Raw genomic sequence first — 11,557 nt, 5'->3', positions numbered from 1 at the left:
AAGAATATAACTGCTAACTACTAATTAATATTTTTTCTTTCATTTCAATAAAACACATTTCAGTTCCGGTTTCCAAAAACACATGACAAATATATTAATTAGTGGCTTAATAAGGTAATTATGTCCACTCAATTTTCCATAAGCTAACACATTTAAGTAGCATATTTTTTAATTTTGGAGACTCTTTAAAAGGAAGCTATAACGCGAGAAAAATGCTTCGAGGTTAATTCTGATGCAATACCTTCAAGTTGAAAATTCAAAATATAGAAAAAGTTAGATCAAGTGAGCTGAGTGTTTACCATGAAATTTCAAATACTGGAATAGTCTATTTCGAAAAGTTAAAGTCAAAATTACTAATGCCAAGATAATTCAGAATTAAAAAAATTTAGTAGTAATCCTCACATAATTAGTTTACAATTTTAAATTTTTTAGAAAAAATATTTCCGACATTTGAAACTTTATGGTTTACTTTCGATAAACCTGAACTAACTTTTCTCTAAAACTTAAAAATAATGAATAAACATACGAAAAATCTAGTACTCTCTAGAGTAGTACTAGAATCTAATTATTTATGGGCTAATTGTACCAAAACAATCATTGTAAGAAAAGACTATCAATTGTCACATTTATCCCCTAAGTTATAGCACTATTATTTGAATGAACTTTCACAAATTAAACACCCAAAAACTTAGCCATCTGTAATGGTCGAATTCCTCTATCCGAAAGATACTACTATTGTTGTTATCATGTTTGCCGAACAAGTGGCCGGGCGGTTAGCGTGCCTAACTGCGTAGCGATTCGAATCCCGCTTAGGGCATGAATGTTCCTCTCTTTGTGTTGTCCTTCCTTTCTCTGTTGTGTGTGATGCGCGAATGTGGCCCAACTCTATGAGCGGGTATCTGTGGCAGTGTGGCGTGGGTAATTTTGCCCGCCTACGTGACTTTGATCACAAAGTGCTTACCAGGCAACGCAAACTGAGCAACACTTCCGACACCTTCCATGGTGAAGAAAGATTAGTCCAATACCTACTTTTAAAAAATGTTTGCATAGTGTAAATGTTTGCATAAATGTAACAATGTTTCTTTTACAAAGCAACATAAAATATCTAATATATCATTTTGTTCATGTTAGACATTGAATCTACTACTTGTAATAACTATGGAGAGAATTGAATTTGTAATCATTAAAAAAGCATATTTTTTTAGCAATAATCAAAACTTAAGTGCAAGTGATCTAAAGCAGCGGTTCAAAATTTTTTTTCGACTACGGAACCCCAAACAATCAGCCTCCTTTCGGCTTAACCCAGACTTTATAATCAAAGCTAATTATGGTGATTGTGAGAGTTAGACCCATAAAAAACGATTTTTAAATATTCATTTAGAGGTATGAAGATTTCTAATTATTTTATTATTAACTTAAGATTATTTTCAATAATTTAAGATGATAATTTTAAATTATGTAAAGTAATCTTAATTTAAGAATAAGATTATTATCATTATATAATTTAAGATTATTATAATTTGCGATTATCGTCTTAAATTGTTTCATGTCCGACAGTTGAAATTGTAGTTCGTGCGCTATAGCTAAATCTATGTATGGATTTGTTTTCGGTGAAAATACATCAGTTGAAAATGAATAATATAATACAAATTATGATTTACTTCAAAATGACGACTTAAAAGAATGAAGACTCAAAAATGGTTATTAAGCTAGCATATTTCTTTATTATAGATAGTAGTAACTTTATTGTGATTTTAAAAGCGTAATAAGAAATACTAATGCAATCTTTTATAAAAGATTTTATAAATGTTCTGCTTTCAGCAGTATAGGCCAAATACTAAATATTTGTAAGTCCCTAATTTAGTAGCAGCAATTCCTGTTCATTTTTGAAAATGTAATTTTTTTTTTATTATAACTTTACAGTGTTGAGCATAATCTTGTATCTATTTACAATTGAAAAACTCATGGAACATTTTTTTTTTGCTATAACAGGACCCTATTTGCACAAATTCATAAAAGCAGGAACCTTGTTGAAAGAATGAGACTTAACGTTTATTTTGTTTTCACAAATTACGAGTAATTTTTTCACAATTTTACAAAAACGGATCTTTCACAAAATGTCTGGACAGACCCCTTCGAATGCATCACATCTTAAATTGAAATGCGTGAACTGTGTTCACCCTGTGTCCACCAACTTCATACGCAGCAAAGAAGTGGTGACATTGAGTATTCACTTGAGTGAATTTTCAGAAAATCTTGATTAGGAATGAATTATTAAATTCTTTAAAAAGACTGCAACATGCAAAGAGAAACGGATTTAAAATCTACTATGTGGAAATATATAAGATCCGTACAAAAATCTCTTACTACAGAAAATAAAAAAAAAATATACTTTATAGTAAAATGTACAAAATGTATATTTAATCTTCACTTTATACATTAGAATCCCCTTTAAAAATAAAAACTTGCTTTATATGGAGATTCTAATGTTGCATTAAGTAACTGAAAGAACGATTTAACAACAATCGAAAAAAAAAAAACCATTTTGATATATTTAACTGCTTTTTAATGAAACAAAAATGTCATCGTCATCCCATGCAAGGTAAGAAAACAATATATATATATATAAGTTAAGATGAATTTACGAAAGATAATATTTGAATGTATTTTAACTGATATGCATTTCTGTGGTAATATATAATTCTTTGTAGTCGAGATCATTTTATGAATACATTCCATAATAATAATTCAATTAAAAATGAATACTTCAGTTTAAGTACATTAATTTTCTCATTTTTGTAGATAAATTTTTTTTTGCTTCCTCAACTTCCTTTCCTATTTTTAGAAAATAGTGCGTGTAAGGTGTTACAAAATTCGACTTAAACACATAACATTTCCGAGGAAAACGAATTCCATTGCCTGGAAATTTATAGTGCTAAAGTTTGTATCTGTTTTATTTATTTATTCACCTTTGTTTAGAGATGAATATGATTATAGGAGCCTATTCAGTTTTTTTCTAGAATCGTTTTGTGTTATGTGTAAACTTTTTCTCACCTAGTGATGACGTGAATATGCCACAGATTACGACTGTCACAAATACGTGACAGCATAAATCCGTATCAATCAGGGTAAAAAGATAAAACTGGTAACCAAAGTAGTTCTTTAACAGTTTATTTGTAGGCGGAGTTATAATTTTTTGATTTATTTAATGCACCATTACTTTGTTCAAAATAAAACTATTTAGTTATAATTTGAATTAACATTGATTATATATATGATTAAACTAACAATAATTAAAGTAAAAGCAAAGTAAGTATGTAAAATTAGAAACGACTACATTTAAGTTACCGTTTTTATTTAAATACAACTTGATTCTGATTTCGTGCGAATGCTTTTCTGAATCACCCGTCCCCAAGGGGTTAAGGCTCCTATACTATCAGAGCTGACCTATCAAGCAATATTGGAGCAAGCAAGTTCGCAAGTTAACGTTATGTTATTACAGACACGCCAAAATAATTTAAAAAACGGTAAATAACTACAAAGTAAAATTTGCAAATAGTTGACAATATTTGCTTGCTCTTAACAATGTAAAGCTTGCCATAATTTCTATAAAGTGGTGAATTATATAAGCCTACGCATTGTTTAGAAATAGTGGTGGATTAAATTCTACTAAATCGAAGTTATTAGACCAAGAATTACAATTATAAACTACCACTTGAAAATATTTATTCGCTGTGCTTATGTTAGCTCTTTGCTCCAACAATAAATGATAAGTTGGCCTGTCTAATTCAGGGGCTCTACCACAGTTTCTTCCCACGGTGACGTCATAGCTTGAATTAAATGTCGCTTGTTGATATTTTGGTAGCTTCAAAATGTGACGTCATTAAAGGTAAACATAGTAACTTGTTTTGACCTACGCATGGTAGTATTAATATTATTTAATTAATATTATTTAAATAATTATTTAATAATTATAGATTAATTTTGGTTACAATCTGGTAACGATGTTATCAGAGTTATGGAAACAGCGAATCATTAAGTCATATTTATTTAAATAAAGCAGAACGTTTATATATATATCTATGTACCAGAGTTGAGAAAATGCAATCGATTACATTTTTCGATTTCATAAATTAATTACTTGTAATCATGATTACAGGATAATATAATTTTGATTACGGCTGTAATCGTGATTACAACAATCAATTACTGTAAGCAATTAGTGGTGATAATGATTAAAGCTTTTTATAACTTTGATTGTAACTGTAATCATGATTACAATTCGCAAATATTTTGATTACAACTGCAATCGTATGCCAGGTAATCATTTCAAAAACGATTACAGGTAATTATGATTAAAGTAATCAAAATATATGATTACGTGTAATCATGATTACCTGTAATCGTAATTACAAGTAATTGTGATTAATTGTAATAAAACTATACGAGGACACAGTCCACATCTAGTATTAAAAAAATCAAGATTTTGATTTAAAATATAGTTGAAAATATTTAATTTGTTGACTCTTAAGAAATTTATGAATTTAGTAAAAAATGGAAGCCAAAAGTGTTGAAAAAATGTGCAGACAATTAATTTACTTTACTAAATCAATCATTCTGCGTTACAAAAAGAAGACCATAAAAAACAACGATTACAAAATTGATTGTTGATTGGGGTACATTATTATAAAAACGAAAAAGAAAACTAAAAAAACGTGATTACAATGAAATTACATTGACTGTTAAACCAAAAATAAACAACCAATATGCATTTTGAAACAAAAGAACCATTCAGCAATGAAATTAAATACACGAATTAAACTGGAAATAAACAACGAAAGTGAATTCGAAACATATCAATATACTTTAATCGTCAAACATAAAACACTAACTTATTCTAATTAAGCTTAAATAACAAATACAAATTTATTCTTATATTTAAGAACTGGTACGTAGGTATATTAAATAAGTGGCGCTCACCTCTTTTATAAGTTTTTATACATCTATCTTGCATCAACAAGCACTAATTTTTCTCACAAAACAAAACTTGTAAGATGAGTAATCACTTTTTGTTTTTGTTTGACACACGCAATTATCTTATTTGTTTTCGTTTATTTATTCAAGAGAACACTCCCAAAGATGGTATAATCATTTTTGAAGCTGTGGTATAATACGACCGGTGGTTCATCTAATTTTATCAAGTATCACACAGCTAAATAATTAAATATCTTTCAAAATCAACTAATACCACTTAGGGAATGCATATTTGTTAGAATAAAGCTTTTGTATAACAAAAACATGCAGCATCGATTTAAATGCATTCATAAGAAATCAAAGAATTTTCTTCCTGTAACATATCTTTTACGAACGACTATTGGTTCAATTTTAGGTGATAGCATCAACTCTATTATACTTTATCTACACCTACCATCAGCAAATGAATAAAATTATGGAAAAAATATGCTGACGATTGGAATAACGGAGAAAGCTGTCATTTGAGCTTTTTTTTATATAAAGTGTTTGCTTTTTGCTTTGGAATATCAATTAAATGTTTCTTTTTAATGATTTTTCCACATTCGTATAGAAAATCTCGCCTGATACATTTTTACATCCTGATACATTTTTACATCCTGTTACATTTTTATTAAATTTAAAATTTTACAAAACTTATTTTATATATTTTAAACTGCAGATTATTTAAGAAACCTAAAACTATCTGAATACAATATATACATTAACGCAAATTTTTTTATGTTTTGATAAAAAAAATTTCGACATTTCTTTCTGATAAAAATGCTTGTAGTGAAATGTTAGCCAAAATGTGAGCAAAATAGAATAAATCATTTTATTCAAAATTAAAAATTCATAAACAATTACAATTATGTTCAGATTATGGAATTGTTCACTCAAAAACAGTGTTATTTTTCGGCCTCTGAAGAGAATATTTTGAATAAAATAAATCTTATCTAGACTGTCTGAGGCTATAAAAGTTGCGTAAAAATTCAAATTTTTTAGAAGGAATCGTAAGGAAAATGTAAGCATATGCATTTGTTTTAAAAACTGAAGGAAAAATATATCCAGATTCTTTTTTTAAATACATAATAAATACATAAACTATGGAATTGTTCACCCAAAAACAGTGTTGTTTTTCGGCGTCTGAAGAGAATATTTTGAATAAAATAAATCTTATCTAGACTGTCTGAGGCTATAAAAGTTGTGTAAAAATTCAAATTTTTAAGAAGGAATCGTAAGGAAAATGTAAGCATATACATTTGTTTTAAAAACTGAAGGAAAAATATATCCAGATTCTTTTTTTAAATACATAATAAATACATAAATTATGGAATTGTTCACTCAAAAACAGTGTTGTTTTTCGGCCTCTGAAGAGAATATTTTGAATAAAATAAATCTTATCTAGACTGTCTGAGGCTATAAAAGTTGTGTAAAAATTGAGATTTTTAAGAAGGAATCATAAGGAAAATGTAAGCATATACATTTCTTTTAAAAACTGAAGGAAAAAGATATCCAGATTCTTTTTTTAAATACGTAATAAATACATAAATTATGGAATTGTTCACTCAAAAACAGTGTTATTTTTCGGCCTTTGAAGAGAATATTTTGAATATAATAAATCTTATCTAGACTGTCTGAGGCTATAAAAGTTATGAAAAGATTGAAATTTTTAAAAAGAATCTTTAGGAAAATGCATACATATGCATTTGTTTTTAAAACTGAAGGAAAAAGATACAAAATTCTTTTTTTCAATGCATAATATAAATTAGATCAATTAAGTTAGATTAAAAAAACTGGTAAAAAATAGTTCCTCTAATTTGTTTAACAATGTTAAATATCTAAGCAAAAAAAAACATTGACCTTTTCAGTTTTAAACGTATTCCTGATAATTATTAAAATTATCTTCCTTTAAATTGAACTCAACAAAATATCAACAAATAAACTTATCAACCCTTTTGAAATCTTTAAATCAATTACAGGGATTTAGGGAAATAGTGGTCACCCCTTCCTAATAATTATTCGCAACTTTAAAAAAAGAACATTTTTCAATTTTTTTAGTTTTCTTTCTCTAAAGTAAAAAAAAAAACTGCAATAAACTATTAATGATGTTTTTTTGTAAAAGCTAAATCAATTAAATGAGTTATATATAATGTATTATCACTTTCAAACAAGTTACATCTTTAATGATTTTTTTTCTTTTTTTTATATATAAAATAATTGTTATTATTCGACCGCAACAATTTCTAGTGTTTAATTGAAGTAAGAAATCATTAGTGTAGTCTAAAAAAACTCTATTGAAAGTAATTTTCAATATTGAGGTATAATTTTCATATACAATTTCATAGACACACTCTCTAAAGTCTTTAGTATGGCATATATTTTTATTTCAGATTGTTTAAAATGTACATTGCTCGAAAAAAAGAAAAAAAGGTCTAAATCCTGCAGAAATTCTGATCTAACTATTGGATTTTATCGTTCTAGGCCTCGATAGCAATGGTTTGAGGTTTGACCTCCAATATGCTTTTTAATTAGTGCAGACATTATTATCCATAACGAAATTAGGCATAAAATGTAGTTCTTTTGAACAAATATAACTTTTTTGACGACGGATTTGATTTTTGACACCCAATCGACTCCATACAAAAAAAAAAATTTTAGTAAATATTTATTGTTTTCTTATTATTTTATTTAATAACAGTCATAAATTTTTGAGTTAAAAAATATAAAAATTTGAATACGATAAGAATTTATTATATTCTTTTAAGAAAAGCAATTTTACATTGCAAAATACGCAATTTGAGTAAAGTGGGTAGAATTGTTCCTGAATTTTAAAAATACGGTCTTTTGTTTATTCAGTGAGAGTATGTTTTTGTGGGTGAATTCATAAATTGATATATCGTATGAATAAATTAACTAGCATATTTGAGATTTCTCTTTTGGACTATTATTATGGAGTTTTAGAACGTAAAGATCCGATCATCAGGTCAAACTGTATGTGGTGTGGTCTGGTTTTTTGTGCACTGTACATAATGCTTGTTGCGCCATTTAAATTTGGAACTTTTCTTCTAAAAATTTGTATTAAGCATACATTTGTGAAAAAAAATTTATTGAACCGTTTAATATTCTTAATTTTTCTTTTAACTTTATAATAAAGCTTGCCTTTTACCTTGCTTAAGCAAGTGATAAATTTTACTTGAAATGAAATGTCCTTTTCTTATTGTCAATTAAATTAAACGATTTATTGCAATTATTTGAATCAAATTTATTTAAAAATATTGTGTAAGTATTGTGTATCAAATAACATCAGAAAATTTGGAATTTGAATTGGAGAAGACAATCTTATGAATATTGTCTCTGCTTATTAAAAGTGTGTTATTGATTTGTCTTCAATATTTTTCACTGTGCTATATACTACTGGAAAATACTTTGTTTTTATTTGGGTTTTCTATTAAATTTCTACTATTAACTTTTAGGTAATCACAAGGATGAAATTTTAGGAATATATCGCTAAGTCAATTAGTATTTTGCAGATAAATATCGCTGTAACTGTGTACTATCGTAATTTATTTATATTGATTCGAAAGATTGCATAGCATCGCAATGATGTTGTCATGAGTGGATATGTTTTTTTAAAAGTAATTTGCAAATCTATCAGTAAATGTATTCATTTAAGCCTTTATTTTAAAAGCATCCTGTTTATTATTGTAATTTTACCTTTTCTTGTAAATAATTGCTTAAAATCTGCATCTTTTTACAAGAAACTTTAAAAAGTAAAACATTATTGTGTCTTATAAATATTGAGTTCTTGTTAAAAATTAATATTAAGTTTCTGTTTAAATTTAATAGTAATTTTCATTGTTTACTTCTATTCTAAAGCATATTGTTTATTGGTGTTCTAGTAAGCTACTTAGTATACTTTAGCAATAAATATGTGCACCAAAAATTATAATATAATTTAAATAAAAAAAAAAAAACTAAAGTTTAATCGCTCTTTATTACTCTCTATTCATTTTTAGAAAGCGTGTTGTTGTTTCTGATGCTACTTGCCAATATCAACAAGACTACTTGGGGAAACAAGGTGAATTTTAAGGCAGAGGATGCGTTTCTTGTTTTTCAGTGGCGCCATCTATGGCCAAGAATATGATTTCAGTCACACACATTCCACAACCCGTTTCATAGTGCAGATCCATACATACATCCACAGATCGTAATTTTAACATGAACCAGAGAACGATCAATCTTCAATTCAGTACTGCTAGAGGTATTACTTGTTATGGGAATCTGTAGGACTTTGTGAACCGTCAGATTTAACGAGCACCAGTCACTACAAGGAAAGTTCGGACGTCGGGCAAAACGAACCCACGCCCACTTTGACATGGGTCTAACACCCTGACAACCAGGCTATCCTGGATACTTAAAAAGCATTCAAAGTGGCGCAGAATACTTTAAAAGTGTTTTTTTTCCTCAAAAAATTGGTATGCAACGATTATTCAATATTCGGATCAAAACCAAACAATAGATTTGAAGTGAAACCAATCAGCCGAAGATTTCTTACATTATTTACATTTATAATCATTTCTATTAAAATATTTTGAACGACAGAGCTATTAAGTTATATGTGTGCATAAGTACAATACTAAAATTCGAATTTTGAATTTATAGTAAAATTTTATTTTAAATAAAAATTTATTTTAGATTCAATTAAATTTGAATAATTTCATAAATGAATATAAATTTAATAAGCTTTTGATTTTAATTAAGAACTAGCAATATATATCAAAAATAAAAGGAACAATGTTATTAAAAATTTGAATGAATTTAAAATAATACTTTAGTTCTTTTTATGGAATCATTTTCGATAATGACGACGTCTCCAACGCTTAATTGAAAACAATTTGGCCTCTCTTTACTTTGCTTTAACAGTCCAAGATATTCAATTCTGAATCTTTTTTTAAGTTGTAGTCTAAGAGCTTGCTGAAATCTCTATCTTTTCCTCAAATCTACTTGATCAATATCGGATACTCCCACCGATTGTATTTCTTGTAAGAACATTGCCGTTGTCAGTGGTATCAAATCTCCTCTTTCTTCGGAAAGATAAGATGAAGGTCTTGAATTAATTACTTCCTCGCATTCACAGAGAAGGCTCATTAACTCTTCATAATTAAGTGAGGCATTTCCCCATTTGTACCATGCGTTCCCAAAACCCTCCCCACCAGGCGGCGGAGGGCGGGATAAGTTCTTTTAACTGTTGCTTCTGATTTGAGAACACTCTAATCAATGCTTCGGAAAAGGTTTTTCCGCTCCTACAAAATTTGCTCCGTTATCACTATATACAACACTTGGTCGTCCTCGACGAGCGATGAACCTTTTTAACCCTTTCGCGCCGACTGTCACAAATACGTGCCAACATGAAACCATATCAATCAGGGTAAAAAGATAAAACTGGTAATCAAAGTATTTCTTTAGCAGTTTATTTGTGGGTGGAGTTATAATTGTTTGATTTATTTAATTCACCATTACTTTGTTCAAAATAGAACTATTTAGTTACACTTTGAATTAACATTGATTATATATATGATTAAACTAACAATAATTAAAGTAAAAGCAAAGTAAGTCTGTCAAATTAGCAACGACTACATTTAAGTTACCGTTTTTTATTTAATTACAACTTGATTCTGATTTTGTACGAATGCTTTTCTGAATCACCCGTCCCCAAGGGGTTAAACAGAGTAAGATGTCTTTGGTAGACAACGAACTGACCAGAACTAAGTGTACAGCTCTGAACACCGCACACGTGAAAAGCACAAGCCAGCTCTTTTGCCCACCTTTCAATATCAAAGGACCAGCCTAGTCTACTCCTACAATTTCAAAAACTAAAGCGTCCTTGACACGATTTTCTGGTAAGGAAATTGGAGCGGTTTCAACAGGCTTCACAGTGTGTCTTCTACACTTATTAATTACTTAGCGAACAGATCGTCTTCCACCTAGAACCCAAACTTTCTCCCTTAAGTTAGATAGAGCAGTTTGTAATCCAGCATGCATAAGTTCCAAATTTTTTTCTCGAATCAATACTTCTACAAATTTGCATTTACTCGGAGGAAGATAAGGGTATCTAAACAAATCAGTATCTTTTCTGTCAGTTAATTTCATCTTTACTCTATAAATTCCATTTTCAACTGTACAAATGTTTAAAGTCTTCAAACTATTGATAAATTGCGGAGTAAATACTTCACCTTGCACTCCCTTCATGAGGACCCTTTTAGCTTCATCTAATTCCTTTACTGATAATTCTCCCTTTCGAAAATTGGCTTTGTGTCTTGAGTTATGAATAAATCTTAATATCCATGCAATCATTCTTATAATTCAGGCATAAGTTGAGAAATAAGATAAAAAATATTCACTGCTTTCTGTAAGTAAAAGTGTTGAACAGTTGTGTATTTAAAGGCGCACTTCTTCCTCATTTGTCCTCAACTCTGTACTTGGCCAACTTTCTACTGGCGTTCTGAGCCAATGTGGTCCCTCCCACCATCTAGATTTTATAAGC

General features: G+C 28.7%; 1 protein-coding gene across 1 annotated transcript; it reads right to left on the bottom strand.

The window, feature by feature from the left end:
- Positions 1-10,974: 10,974 nt before the first annotated feature.
- LOC139425732 (uncharacterized) lies at positions 10,975-11,367 on the bottom strand. Its single transcript, XM_071181638.1, has one exon. It carries the CDS (start codon positions 11,365-11,367, stop codon positions 10,975-10,977), a length of 393 nt encoding a protein of 130 aa, XP_071037739.1.
- Positions 11,368-11,557: the final 190 nt, after the last annotated feature.

This window comes from Parasteatoda tepidariorum, chromosome 6 (assembly GCF_043381705.1).
Source record: "Parasteatoda tepidariorum isolate YZ-2023 chromosome 6, CAS_Ptep_4.0, whole genome shotgun sequence".
Lineage (NCBI taxonomy): Eukaryota > Metazoa > Arthropoda > Arachnida > Araneae > Theridiidae > Parasteatoda > Parasteatoda tepidariorum.
Note: the sequence above shows the minus strand (reverse complement) of the source record. Positions and strands in the feature narration are given on the sequence as shown.

Bases quoted from the DNA above. Each gene is read 5' to 3' on its own strand.
- LOC139425732 (XM_071181638.1), bottom strand. From the start codon at position 11,367: ATGATTGCATGGATATTAAGATTTATTCATAACTCAAGACACAAAGCC.